Genomic DNA, 14,842 nt, shown 5'->3' with positions numbered 1-14,842 from the left:
GATCATTTGAATTTAAAATTTTAAAACCACCTCTGCATTTTTGCAGCGGTCATAAAATGAGTCTTGGAATGAAAATAACATGTCAACTTGTAGTATACAATCAGATTTCCCCGTGATCAGGACAAGTGTTTTCGTAGCCTCAACGGTGTTTGATATAATCTACTGGCAAAGTCCAACATTGGACGTATATTTCAAGGCTTCAAATAATCTGAACTAAAAGATATATTACAATTCTAATAAAAGAGAAAAAGAAGCATCTATGCTTTATCTGAAAAGCAGCTTATATGAAAAGCCAGCATGAGATCCAGGCCACTACAGCTCTCCATCGAGCTGTTTTTCGCTGAAATTTTGCTGGCAGAAAAGCTACGGAAAGGGCGCCTCACAGGAGGTAAAATCAAACCTGATTGTTTGTCCATTAATAGTAGCTTGCCACACTTGCTGCACAGTTAAAACTTCGATGGTTCAGTTTAGAAACAGTAGCAATGCACGTAGTAGAAGTAATGTAACTCATGGATAAATCAAAATTTCACCCGCAAACTTTGGTAAACAAAGTTCGATAACTGCAGATCCAGTGCTGCAATGATATAATCAGAAGTTAACAATAATCTGAAGTTATGGTAGGATTGTCATGAATTTTTGGCAAATATGAAATACCAGCAAATAATGTAAGGCTGATTCGGGATTGACACAAATGAAGTATTGCAGAGCCATAGAAGCATGTTCCTGCAGAGAGAGCTCGTTGAAGGATATAAATTTTTCAGAACAAACTTTCGGGCCTCCACAAATAGTGAATGGGAAAAATAACACTAGGGCTCTTACCGAGACATGTCTAAACACATGATGCAATGAAAAGCCATGTCCGTGTAAGTGGCTGCCACCCTTAAAACAAATTATAAACAGTAAAATCTCAGCAATATTTTAAAACAATATTTATATATGGGAAAAATTAACAAGTAGAGTAAGTTCAAAGTCGCTCCAAACCTTACAAGGCCGATTTATTTTGAAATTAATTGCCAAAGAAATACAGAATGAGCACAAGCAAAAATAAGAAAAACACAGTAGTGCATACAAGCATACAAAATGTCGTATTTCTCAAGGGATATGGTTTTTTTTTGGCTTAAACATGTTCCTCTTGAGTAATATACTTGCACACTCCTCAAAAACCCAAGTCACAAAAACTTTAATCTTCCCGTGTTTGCAAGCATGAAAAGGGCCTCCAGTGTTAACAAAAAAGTAAAGCTATTATGACATTACTTGACAACTCATTCCAGAGGTGGAAAACAGCATTCAGTGATATCGACAAAAATTTAAAGAAATAAAACATACAGCACAACCAAGTAATATCTAGATGAAATCACCTCGTCAGGAGAAAAGAAAGCTACCGCATCCGCATCGATGGAACCAGCTGTATGCAGAGATATTACTGCTCTAAAAACGGAAGGCAGAAATAGCTCGATTACAGCAGCTTCATCTGTTGAGTGAATACTTGCCGATTCTTGTCTTAACTGGGTTGTACAAGGGAAGCCATGACCTTTTGACAATTCAATAGAACTTTCATTCACAGCAGAGGGCAATGCAGATGCCCGCTTTAACCAGTCCAACCTCCGATAAGTAAATGTTCTAAAATCGGGAATCTCTTTCTCTAAATGAGACAAGATATCAGATACCGATCTCTGATCGCCAAGCTGTTCTTGAGGATTCAGAGGTAGGGGACTGCAAAGTTTCTTTGCAGCCGATTCCACAGCAGAATCATCAGCAAGGTGAGGGAAAAAACGCCTTTTTTGATCTTTAAAGGCTTTAAGAGCCAATCTGCACAATTGAAGCTACAGTAATGTGCAACAACTTGACAATTTGAAAACTTTATACATGCACATACGAAAGCCCACACAAAAATTCAGGTCTCCAAAGAATGAATGAACTGACAAAATTGTTTGGAACTTAACAGATTATACAACACAGCACTCTAGAACATTAAACTCAGGAAACAGATTAGCAAACAACAAGAATATTACCTGGTTCGATCAACGGCAGAAGCACCAGCCTGACCAGCAAGTTGACGTTTCCACGCATAAGCAACAACAGCACCATCTGGGCAAACCAAAGGCATGTGGAGACCCCAAGAATTACTTCGTGAACGAAGAGAATCATTCAGAACACCAGATTCCTCCAGCTGCCTTCCTAACAAAGATGACAACAAGTTAAGACTTATAAAGAATAACTCAGACTCCTACAGGTTTAATCAACTTTCCTTGACACATGAAAATCAACAGATAGAAGACATGATGAAATTTTTTCCAATAGTTTTATACTGCATCAAATTGGATTAGTGACGTCACAGTCGAATATATCTGAAAATTAAAATCTATAGCCTAAAAATGTTAAGAGCATTCTCGAATGCCTGCAACGGTTTTAGCAAATAATTGTATAATAACTCTAAAGGCTTCTTTTACATCCAAATCAGTACCACTCGAAAAACTGTTTTTGCACAGCAGACCCAGATCCCACGCTTCAGTCACATAATCCATTCTCATGAAAACAAACTTGAATATAAACTCAACCAAAAATCTAGATATCTAGAAACTGGGTTTAGAAGATGGAAAACAGACCTCAAACCAAAACACATTTTCAAAGTATTCTCATATATTAAACACCCAAAAAAATTCAATTTTCACCTAATTTAAACAAGAATTTTCAACACACCCCTAAACCGAGTTCATAGTCAATGATATTCAAACCCTAAGAATGAAAAAACTAACTAACTCGATAAGGAAACACAATTTTGACCGATCTGTCAAATTTACCACCGATTTCAAGAAAAGTTTAATTGATGAGAACAAATTTATGCGTCACCTACCTATGGAGCGAAGGTTTTGGAGGTGCTGACGCATTAAGGATTCTTCTTTAACAAATAAATTCAAACACCTAGAAGACTGCTGATGGTGAGGCTCCGACGCCACGAAAAATAGAGCTTCCAGAAGTCGATCCGCTCCTATCCTTACATCAGCTATCAGCCGCCCCGCCTCACCCAGTCGTTCCAAAGCTTGCGCCACCTGCTTCGGCGGCGCATCCCCCGCCTCCGGTGGTGGTGTGGCAGCCTGCTGCATTTTTTTCCTCGTCTTCCGTTTGTCGGTGATTATTCCGTGGGTTGATTTTAAAAAAAAGAGAGGAAATTCATTTGGTTTGGGCCTTTTTACCTTCTAAAAATTAAAATGATCCGACCCGTCTCAAAAAAGCCTATGGGCTCGGCCTTTTTATTATAGTTTTAAAAAAATTCAGATATAATGTTAAAATTTATAGAAAATAGAGTTTAAGCTGAAGCCAAACCCTTGATTTCTACTTTAATTCTCCATTTTAATGATTACTCTGAAATAATCCGATACTTATTGTTTGTCACGAAAATTTGCGGGGCGTGCCAGGCACGTGTTCGTGCCAAATATGTGAAATAATCTGACTTCGTTTACCAAGCGTTGCGGGTCTCGATTCGGCCGTAAGTTCTAACTTCTTCGAAATGGCTCAAAAAAGTAAACACGAAATAAGGAATATGACAAAATTATAGAAGGAATCCATTAACATCAAATTTAATTACGTTGCTATGAATTTGAACGACATTACCACAAGAAAGTTGGAGGAATATGCGAAATATGAAGAAACTAAAATACTGGAAAATGAAAAATGAGCGTGCAATTGATGATAGAATTCTGCAGAGCTTTTACTGTAGATTTTTTGTGTGTAGTTGTTGAGAGTTTTTTTCTGATCGTCTTCACCCACTTTTGTTCCACTCTGTACGATAGTTTTCCCTTCCCCCGTCACTCCACGTTCTTCCACGTCGGGCCGTGGCAACGAACTGCTATCACGTTTCTTCATTGGGCCACTGTATTTTTACTTGGGCTTTTTCTCTGCTTAGGCTGTATCTCCTGGACTCCCAAGACTTTGGCTAAATAACTACAAGTTGGGTAATGGCCCATCTATTTGGGCTAAACACTTATATAATTTATGAACATTGATGTGCTGTATAGTGTTATCAATAGGTCCATCCAAGTTATTAAAACTCTTAATAATTACGTTTTCTGTTGAAATTTTGAAATAATTTTTTAAACAGAAAAATAATCATGACACGAAATTATAATCAAATGAAATAGCTTACCTACTATACTGATAATAATTCGAAGCGAAATGATCACTTGTCAGAACAATTGCCTAAGGTTCAACAATCATGTGAATTGAAGTCGAGAATTTCATCCAAGTCATCGGGCTGTTCCATAGAATCCTTCATTAGGTATCTCGAAAGTGGATGAATCATATTCTATTGCAAAAGCACGTAGGATAGTGCAATCAATAGTAAAGAGGATACTGCATATTTCCTAGTGAAATAAGACAAAGTTGCTCCGAGTTCCGACGCCTACAACTTACAAGGTCGTAAAAAGAAAGATAATTTTTTACAATTTCCAACTTCAGCAGTTGATTTTATTCAACAATTCTGCACGCACTGCTTCAGAAAGCTCGATAAACACTTTGAAACTAATAAGGGGACACCTAGCCATTCCAAATACACAATCCCACGTTCATACACATTGAGAATATCAGTATTTACAGAACATAGATATATATCCACAAATCACACGGAAGCAATCAACATGTCTAGGGGTGGTGAGTGGGGCCGAGAAGTTCAAGAAGAAACTCCCTGTAATGTCGTGTTGTTTCCGACTGAACAGCGTCGTTTAATGACTTTCCATATTTCTTATGGTATTCTGCTTTTATATACTGCATGTCGATCTCTGCCCTTGTCACTATAACTCTAGTAAGTGTAGACTCATCGGTCCCCATGCCTTTCATTGCCTTATGCAGCACCTTAAGATTTCATTAGGACGCAAAGTGAAATGATTTAGCTAGGCAGTCATTGTTATTCAAAGTTTAAAGAACTTACATTTTTTAGTGCGAATTAACATAACTATAATGTGTGGCAAAAATTTCCTCATTTCCTAGTGATAAAATATTGTAACATATAAAAGCAAAACCTTTTTCTGGTCCAAGGAAATTAATTTTCTGATAGATAAATCATATCCCAAGACAAGATCCAGGATAATCTCTACTCTCTTATATCAGGGGTTGCACAAATGTCAATACAAGCCTAGATGCATAAAGTATTTTATAAAAAGGATTGCCCAATGAGTTTTCAGAATGGAAATTACCCTACGGACACTACAGTATATCATTTTTTTCTTATAATAAAATAGTTGGAAACATATGGCAACCAAAAGAATGATCCATGTAGGGGGCACACATGGGAAAAAAAGGTGAAATAAAAAACTTAACTCTTTACCCTTTCCTTGATGGACAATGTCTCGACAAAATATAAATTTTTTACCTTTGCAAAGTATTTCCCAGGATTCTCGGCGCACCGTAAAACAGTCAGGAGTGCAAACTCAAAGTTCCCCGAGGTTTCACTTTTCACAACCTGCAAGAAGATTTCCAGTTTGGCAACAGACAGTAAAATTTAAGTACAGAGCTGAAACGATAGGTTTCACCTTTTCCAGCGACCTTCCATACAATCTGTTATAAGCAGTAGAGACTGCAGCCAAATGTGCTCGGCTTCTCTCACAAAAAATACGGATGAAAGTGTTCTCATCAGTCCCCACCCTTTTTTCCCCAGCTTTGTAAAGAGACATAGCATCCTGTTCTGCCATCGCCCAGTCTACTTCGGTACCTTCATATCTTATAGCATTCATGTAGGCAAGCATCAACTGCCAAATGGAATCAAACAAAAATGATTAAGTGGAATTATGAGCATAATCCTTGTCTTGAGAATGATCTAGAAATTTCACTGGCACAGAAAATCTGTTCTTCAAAAAGTAGTTTTTGATAACTTGTTCTATATGCATACTTATAACACAAAGACCAGACTATAAGTCATAAATCAAATTTGTGCCTGATTTATAAACCAAAAAATTATCCTGGACCCATATGCTGTGGTTGAAATAGAAACCGTGCTTTAGACTGATGTATTGGAAGACTATTATGGCCATTATCTGTTCTGTGACTACTACGTTCTTGGAATCATCAGAATCTACACAAAATCAATCTAAAACTAACTGCCTTTAAATATGTAGTTAACTCGCAAGCAGACCCAATTCAATTGTAAGGTCCATACAGATTGTTGATTTATGTGATCCTTACATAACTTAGTCGAGGCAAGTCCAGTTGTTGCGTAAGATATGCACATAGAACCTCGGAATATAAGAGAAAAATAAGGGAAAAAAAAGATTTTCCGACACATCGATAATCTTTAATCCCTAAAATTCATACATCATTACTAGACAACAACGTTTATCTTCCAATCCTCACACATGATCATTCCAATTGAACCTTATTCCCGATGCCTTACCTTGAATTAGCAGTTCTGAATGTGCGAAATCCATGGAAGAAGCACATTAGAGGTGCGCCGGGGATTGGATAATACTCAATCCTAACTATCAAGCATCCACTTTCCTCACAGAATTCCACGTTGTGAAGAGCAGAGCATCAGAGCTGGCTTATAAACTAATATAGAGATTCTAGTATAATCTAAAAAATAGTAGTTTGGATTTCAAATATACATAAATATAAAAAAATTAATTGGAAACTCAAATTCAAAACGATATTCAAATAGGTGAACAATTCAGGTCCTCATCATAAACAAAGTGGGATAAACAACTTTTACCCAGAAATTCTACCCTCAGGTCTCGTTTGAATTTCTCCTAAGCTACGTCAGTATGTTCAAATAATTATTCAGGACTTTCGGTGAGAGTGGACACATTTGTGTGTGTGTGTGTGTGTGTGTGTGTGTGAGAGAGAGAGAGAGAGAGAGAGAGAGAGAGAGAGAGAGAGAGAGAGAGAGAGAGAGAGAGAGCACCTTCTTGTGATCACCAGATGCGTGACATTCAAAATCATGTTCAACATAAGCATGAAATCGTGCACGGTAAACTTGTTTAAGGAATTGTAACTGTGATGGGGTTCGAGAACATATTACTTCGGTAGCAGCTTTTAGATTGATGACATTATCAGCAGCCAAAGATTGCCTTACAATGATAGCATCCCTTCCAGCAGGATCAGGCATCCACAGTAAGAGAGCGCTCTAAAATCATACAAAATTAGAAACTAAAAGCTGTGGCCTGTAAATAGTATTTCTTAGTAGAATCATCTAGAAATAGTTGTAGATTGGTAGTAGAAGCTATTACTACTAAATTTCTACATTATAAAGCTAAAAAAAGAAAGCATTCCTCTGAGGAAGCACGCGGAAAAAATTCAAATGTGATGCCAAATTTCCTTGGTACCTTGACATCACCACTAAGCTCTGATGCCAGACGTTTATTTAGTTCTTCAGAATAGATAGCCTTGTACTCTTGTTCAATAAGTGCTCGTTGTGTTGCATCTCTATGCGCAAGGATTTTAACTACTGCAGTAGTATCACATCCAAAACCTAGATGGCGCAATCAATAGTTAGAAAATGCTGGATTCTTGGATACTTTGGAAAAAGAAAGATATAAACAAAACATTTGTCTGTAAATTTAAACTCCGTGTCAATCCCGAGCTTCATATTATGGAATTTACGTGGAGACCTAAATCATGAAATATACTTGTTCCCTAGTTTTATATAGCGAAAAACAACAGAAATCGGCGAAAAACATGACGAACTGGTGAACTGTAAAAACATCAGAAGTTTTTTCCCAATAATACCTGGTGAACTGTATAAACAAGGGAACAAATTAAATAAAAAATAGAGAATTTACCCTTGAAAGCTCGGTACAATTGCATAGCATCATCACGAGGCGAAGTTAACATCGGAGCGACGCTCAGAGTCGCCATCTTCGATCCCCCGCCGGCCTCTTCCCAGAATCACCGACGAGTGACGAAGACACGTTAGGAATCAATGATTGAACTGTATGCGTTACGGGTGTGTTTGGTTGAGTGGATTAAATAAATATATATTAATAATTTAATATTTATTGTTAAAATTTTAAGTTGTTTTAATAATCATTTTGATTCGGTTTAAGATCCAATTTTATTAATCAAATAATTATTCATAAAATTGGATTTTAAATCGGATCAAAATGATTATTAAAACAACTTAAAATTTTAACGATAAATATTGGACTATTAATCTATCCTTAGTTAATCCACTCAACCAAACACACCTTAACAGTATGTGTCGATCAGGATTTGGGGGATTTATGGGATTTGGATTTCAAATTATTACTTTTAATGGGGTAAGATGATTCAAAAAAAAAATTGAGATTTGTTCAAGATTTGATGAAATTTTATGAGATTTAAATAAATATATCCAAATTTCATCAAATTTGATAAGATTTGATGAGATTTGGATTTTAAAACATACAATTATTTTTTTATCTAATATATCATTTTCATCAACAAATCATTCTCCATCAAAAGTTTATATATGGTTAGATTTTTTTTTAGAAGTTGATAGATTTCTTTTGAATTTTATAAGTTTCTTGTGTTATTTATTGATTAATATAATAAAAATTGATAAAAACTTGTGTGAGACAGTCTCACGGTTCGTATTTGTGAGACGGATCTCTCATTTGGGTAATCCATGAAAAAGTATTACCTTTTATGCTAAAAGTATTACTTTTTATTGTAAATATGGATATGGTTGACCCGTCTAACAGAGTAAGACCCGTGAGACAGTCTCACATGATACTCACTCATAAAAATTATAGTAATTATCAAAGCATCTTTTTACGTTTAATAATTAATTTTATGTTAAAGTTTGAAGTTGTTTGATGTGCACTATGATTAATAAATAATAATTAATTTTTGAATTTATAAATACAAATAATAAAGAAAAATTATTAATTTTTAAACCTCTTTGGGTTATTTATGTTTATATGATTTTTATGGATAGTTTAGTAAAATTTTAAAATTCCAAATTCGAATCTTTTTTTCTCCAAACAAGACATTGATTTGTAAATATCATTTTTAAATTTTAAACCAAACACCAAATGTAATTTCAAATATTTAAATTTCCAAATCCTATTCCAAATCTTCTCAAATCTTAGTTGCAAAACACAATGTAAAGATACTAAATAAGATGACACGTGTACACGCTGCAATTTAATGCATTGCATCTCATCTAGGCAAATATTGGTTAGACTTAGACTCACGACTCACGAGTATTTTGAATAATATGAATTTTCTGAAAACTTTTATTTTACATTAATAGATTAATATATATATATTTATATATATATATGGTTTACGTGTATCTATTTGCATTCTATGTAGTTTTTTTCACGTGTTTATTACGCATTTTAACGTGTATCTATTTGTATTCTATGTAGTTTTTTTCACGTGTTTATTACACATTTCTACGCATGATATATATATATATATATATATATGGTTTACGTGTATCTATTTGCATTCTATGTAGTTTTTTTTCACGTGTTTATATATATATATATATATATATATATATATATATATATATATATATATATGGTTTACGTGTATCTATTTGCATTCTATGTAGTTTTTTTTCACGTGTTTATTATGATATATATATATATATGTGGTTTACGTGTATCTATTTGCATTCTATGTAGTTTTTTTCACGTGTTTATTATGATATATATATATAGTAATTTATGTATATCTTCATCTGTCTCCAAAATTTTCAGCATTTTTAAAACTATCTTAAATAATAAATAAAAATATATCAATTGTTTTTTTTAATTCAAAAGTATTGTAGGACCGAGTGCTTACCGCTTTCCAAAAGCTATAGCTAGTGGTAATTGTGCAACTCAAATCTTTTAAAACCGCACAACAGCACAAGCACCACGGTTCAATCACTCTACCAAGCAGGGACAATTATTGCACTCAACAATCTCCCTCCCAATAATTGCACTCCTTGCAATCAATGAGAATCGAACCCGTGACCTTGGCTCTGATATCAATTGTAGGACCGAGTGCTTACCGCTTTACCAAAAGCTATAGCTAGTGGTAATGGTGCAATTCAAATCTCTTAAACCGCACTGCAGCACAAGCACCACGGTTCGATCACTCTACCAAGCAGGGACAATTATTGCACTCAACAAGTATCTTAATATTTGGTGTGGTATTTTTTTTTTAAACAATTCAATTTTATCTTTGAAACGGGTCCATAATTATCAAGAAAAATAATAATTTTTGCATAAAAAATGTACAAAAAAATATTAATTTTCAGGAGTTGGGTCGGATTGGAGACAATATCACAAAATTTACCCTTGAGACGGTCTCTGATAGGATCGATTGGGGGAAAAGCATTCACCAACAACAGCTTGGTTCTTTAAATATTGAATACCAAAAAATTAAATCAATTCTGGTATTCAGACCAAGCAGAAGACATTTAAAGTAATCCATAGTAAAAATCATTAAATATTTTGAAAAGTTTTTAAAAGATATGCATGTTGAATGAGCAAAAACATTTTTGGTTGAATTGTTTTATCAATCAATTTGATATGCAATATTTTGGTATTTTAAAAACACATAAAATGCTTCAACAATGTATCCAAATATCAATAGTAAATAAATGTGTTAAATAAATAGACACGAATTTGTTTATGAATGTTCGGATATCAACAGCACATATGTCACAACTCTTTCTACCTATAAAAGATTCACTAGAAGACTTTGATGTATATAACATCTTGTACAATCTCATTACGACTTAAAACTTATCATTTGTATGATCCAAACTTCTAACACAATCTTGATTGTAGGCTGAAAGCTCACAATCTTCGTAATATTTAATTGCTCTAATGTCAAGACTACAAAAACAATCTTTAATTCTTTGTGTAAATATTATCAATAATCTAAATTATCAAGCTCATTTATTTTTCGTGTGAGGATTTAAGCAATTAAGTTGTATGTATATCTCAAATACATCATCACACATTGAGCTTGCTCTCATTATAGCTAGTTTCTTCATATATGATGCTTATACTTTGAATCACCTTCAAAAACTTGCATTTGATATTCAATATTTTGTATTTATGACCTCTAATAACAATATAAATGTAAATACAATAATATGACAATTTGGAAAAGCTGTGTATGAATTCTGATATTGTAACGATCAAATTCGTATTTTTGGCTATTTTCTGAAACTGAGTTGATCTGTTCAACTGAGCTTATCTGAGATCAGCTGAGCTGATATATATGATTGAACTGATCTGATTAGATTGAGATGTTCGTTTGATCTGATATGTTCCAAGTGAGTTGGTCTTTACTTTTTTTTTTTAACTCCCGATTCATCGATGTTTGGACAAGGGTATAAAAATAAAAGTTGTAATAATTTATCTTAGCTTTCAATGGAATTAAAAATCACTCAATTCTAAGTTCGTATGAGAGATACATGTTTGAAATTTCATATTATTTGTAATATGAAATTTGTTCTTCATTCAATATAGAACCTGCAACTTCATCATGGTTTATCAGTTTTTTGCTATCCGATTTAGACTTTGATCTATAAATATGTTTTGTAGATAATTTTTCTTGCTTCGTAACTCATATTGAATCGTTCCATTTGAATAACCGAGTTGAGATATATGACCAAAATATCATAACTGATCAGACTGAGCTGATTGTTGTTTATGTTTCCGTGAGCTTTATTTTGTGACTAATATTTCGCACAGATAACAGTTCGAATTAACTGAGCTATTATGAAATATATGTCGTGAAAAATTGAGTTTTCTAATTATTGTTTTGTAGTCTGATCATTTACATCATCGATCTATGAGATATCATCAAAATATTTCAGCTCGCATGAAACTAAGTTGTGCTGAAATATAATTCAGCAATATTTCACTTCCAAATTAACACATATCAACTGCATACTTAATGAAATAAATCAACAATACAATAATAAGTTTTCTTATCATCAAAATCAATATCGTTAATATTCTGTAACCCATCAATTTCACAAGAGTTTTATGTTTTCTTTTCTTTAGATGACCATTTATTTAATCAATAAAGTTAATATAATTTAATTTTTACTAGATAAATTTAAGTCAAAATGGACTAATTCAGTTGTGGGTATAGTTCAAAATAATTTATAATATGATATTAAATTAAAATGTTTGATAAATCAAATTAAGTTATTTCTAGTTTCAAAAATAATACCTAATAATATTTAAGAGATAATAAATATTAGATTTTAATTTTGTAAAATTATTTCAAGGATATTTTGAATATGAAATTAATATAAAGTAGGGTTTGTGTAATTCACTCAACTAGAATGCTCATCACGCAATCTTGGATGTGTCGAAGCGCAATTTCACTCTCAATCATTCTAGTAAAAATTGTATCGAAATTTTGAAATATATAATTCAAAAAAAATTATTTAAAAATGGATGAAATTATTTTAGCAGTTGACCGCAAGAACACTGAGACGACTCAAAAGGTCATAAATATTCTTATCCGGGTCATCGCCAATCATTTACATCACCAAATTTGCTTGTCGTGGGGCTGTGACCTGCCATGTCCCCAAGGCGTGCCTAAACAAATTCAACACATTTTTTTTCAAATTTTTCAAAACATTCGATTATTGGATTGGGTACCCTCAAACATCCCATTTTCTTTGAATCTATATGTCTTTTCTAATTTAAACAAATTCTGACTGCTTTCTTTGGTTACCAAAAGTTTGTTTGACCCTGATAATTACTATGGGCGTGACTAACTTTTTTTTATCCATGTTTTTTGGGTAATTATAGGCAAATTGATTTTACATGATATTAGAGTAGACTAATGCAACTGAATGATTTGACTCCAATACCAATTTCCTCCATATATATCCTCTTTACTGTATGCGTGTATTTGTTTCTCTTGGATAATGTGGAGCTTAATCATTCTATTTGGTTCTTTAGGTTGGAAATTGGAATATGATCAGAATGTTACATGAATTGTAGCGTAAAAAGGATTTTTAATTCCGAACGAAGCTGTACTGTAATGAAAATATTCAAACAAATGTTTAATTTTTAAAGTGTGGGAAAAAAAAACAGGTTTTTTTAATTGTAAAATCACAATTTTATTTTCCGAAATGAACCCGGTGAAGCTGAGAACCCATGGTTGCACACATGGGATTGTATTTTTTAAACTCCATTTTGCCAAAAGTCTGATTTTTTTTCTTCCCAAGATAGACTTTATCTTACTTGTTTAGTAAGTTGTTAATTATTATTTAGTTTTTAAAAAATAAATCTCCAAATTCAACATTGTCAAATATATTATCCAATATTGTTAATATAGTCAAATATATTCATTTTCTCTATTGTCATATACGATACATTGAATTTCGTGACACGCTTTAAATAGAACTTGTTCATTTAAAATGAAGATACAAGGTATCCTAACAATATTTGGACTTGAGTCTAACTTTTAAAAGATGTCTCTGAATCATAATATGTGTTCATATTTTTTTTTTAGCTCCATAGTAATTTTTCAAATTTAATCAATACGTCAAAGACAATATAAAAAACTAAAAGAATAAAAATATCAAACATGTCCAAACGATCACTAAAAAACAACTCGCCTAACAGTTTTAGAGTTAAAAATACTAATAAAGTATGTATAATCAAGTTGTTCAACAATTTCTTTCTCAATCGATAACATATCCAATCCATTCGATCTTTCTCGTGACATGGTTGATCAGAGAAAAGTTTTGATGAGCTTTATCTTTGAGAAACTTAGCTCTGCACTTGCTACTGTGACCGGAACAGTCAACAAGATTTTATAAGCAATATGAGCATTTGAAAGCCGAATAAGCATTACATCTACCAAAATTTCAGTCAAAAAGCGTAGATTATATATACCATATAAAGCCCCGAAGAAAGTAAAAAACTACAATAAAAAATTAGAAGTCCGAACAAAGCACATACAAAAAAATAGACTTACAGCTCCTCACGGTTCTTTCAATCAAATCTAGAGACGACGCAATGACTGGAGTCGATTAAGGCTTGTCTACATATGAATATTGGGGAAGATTGGAGAATAAATCGATAACAGACTAAGCAAGTTCCATTTAATAAATACTTGGTTTTGAGATATCTAGTAACTAGTATTATATATAATAATTTTTTTTAAAAAAATTTAGGCCCCAAAAAAGAGATGATCTTAATTCATTAGACTAATTTGTCTCTTAATAGGCACGGTCCTGTGAAGATACTGTATCTCAGAATTAAAGATGTCAAAATGAGTTAGATCCATCTGACTGATCTGGTCCCAACTCATACCTAATGATGAGTTATGGTGGATTGTAGTCCGGTTTGTGTCGTTAACTTGTTTTGACATATAAACCGATGATGTTATAGTTTAAAATTGTCTCATAATATCGTTTTAATACATGACAATTTTAACCCAAAAGAATTTTTTTTTCATTTTTTAACAAGGAAAATAAAAAAATGGTGGTGCCGTATTCTGTAACAAATAAAGTTTAATATTTTCCAACGAGACTCCAGCCTGCGAACCACGATAAAGGGGGAATATACACAGTTGCTGGAAATGGGAGCATCATTATGCCCAATACCTTTAACCACTACTTGCTAGAGATAATCGATTAATTATTTTTTTGTGGGCCTTCCCGTCTTTTAATCCACTTTCATCTTTACAATTGCGATCATTAAAAAATATTGATTAATTATTATGTATATTGTAAAAAAATTAATTAACAATGTCAAATCATTATATTCACCCCTACTCCATTTTAATATATGGTCCTACATAATACCCCCTATAGTTAAATTATTCCCCTAAGGCATGACTTTGAGAAAGCACCTGATCCAAAGTTTTCAAAGTTTCTCCCACAATCAAC

The 14,842-nt window shown here is 33.1% G+C and overlaps 2 protein-coding genes across 4 annotated transcripts; both read right to left on the bottom strand.

Moving 5' to 3' along the window:
• Positions 1-52: 52 nt before the first annotated feature.
• Positions 53-3,213, bottom strand: LOC140808977 (mediator of RNA polymerase II transcription subunit 27-like). The gene is made up of 7 exons (XM_073166397.1): positions 2,855-3,213; positions 2,013-2,178; positions 1,359-1,809; positions 820-879; positions 655-723; positions 531-574; positions 53-438 (listed from the first exon to the last, which is right to left on the bottom strand). Exons 1-7 carry the CDS (start codon positions 3,102-3,104, stop codon positions 258-260), a joined length of 1,221 nt encoding a protein of 406 aa, XP_073022498.1. The 5' UTR covers positions 3,105-3,213; the 3' UTR covers positions 53-257.
• A 1,204-nt stretch (positions 3,214-4,417) lies between these two features.
• On the bottom strand, positions 4,418-7,920 carry LOC140808980 (annexin D5-like). Of its 3 annotated transcripts, XM_073166403.1 has the most exons (7): positions 7,767-7,920; positions 7,311-7,456; positions 7,061-7,111; positions 6,890-6,979; positions 5,526-5,741; positions 5,366-5,455; positions 4,418-4,848 (listed from the first exon to the last, which is right to left on the bottom strand). In XM_073166403.1, the coding sequence occupies exons 1-7, from the start codon at positions 7,840-7,842 to the stop codon at positions 4,639-4,641; spliced, it is 879 nt and encodes a 292-aa protein (XP_073022504.1). In that variant the 5' UTR covers positions 7,843-7,920; the 3' UTR covers positions 4,418-4,638. The 3 variants fall into 3 exon arrangements, with proteins under 3 accessions (XP_073022504.1, XP_073022502.1, XP_073022505.1); XM_073166401.1 differs by having other exon boundaries at positions 6,890-7,111; XM_073166404.1 differs by lacking the exon at positions 6,890-6,979 and having other exon boundaries at positions 7,007-7,111.
• Between the last annotated feature and the right edge of the window lie 6,922 nt (positions 7,921-14,842).

Source organism: Primulina eburnea, chromosome 13, assembly GCF_022965805.1.
Source record: "Primulina eburnea isolate SZY01 chromosome 13, ASM2296580v1, whole genome shotgun sequence".
Classification (NCBI taxonomy): Eukaryota; Viridiplantae; Streptophyta; class Magnoliopsida; order Lamiales; family Gesneriaceae; genus Primulina; species Primulina eburnea.
Note: the sequence above shows the minus strand (reverse complement) of the source record. Positions and strands in the feature narration are given on the sequence as shown.

Excerpts from the sequence above, each read along its gene's own strand:
- LOC140808977 (XM_073166397.1), bottom strand. The coding sequence starts at position 3,104 with ATGCAGCAGGCTGCCACACCACCACCGGAGGCGGGGGATGCGCCGCCG. Across the intron at positions 880-1,358 it reads CTTTCTTTTCTCCTGACGAG|GGTGGCAGCCACTTACACGG; the intron begins GTGATTTCATCT and ends ATTTGTTTTAAG. Across the intron at positions 575-654 it reads CAGCCTTACATTATTTGCTG|CACTGGATCTGCAGTTATCG; the intron begins GTATTTCATATT and ends ATATCATTGCAG.
- LOC140808980 (XM_073166401.1), bottom strand. The coding sequence starts at position 7,842 with ATGGCGACTCTGAGCGTCGCTCCGATGTTAACTTCGCCTCGTGATGAT. Across the intron at positions 7,457-7,766 it reads ATTGTACCGAGCTTTCAAGG|GTTTTGGATGTGATACTACT; the intron begins GTAAATTCTCTA and ends TGCGCCATCTAG. Across the intron at positions 4,849-5,365 it reads CTGGGAAATACTTTGCAAAG|GTGCTGCATAAGGCAATGAA; the intron begins GTAAAAAATTTA and ends TGAAATCTTAAG.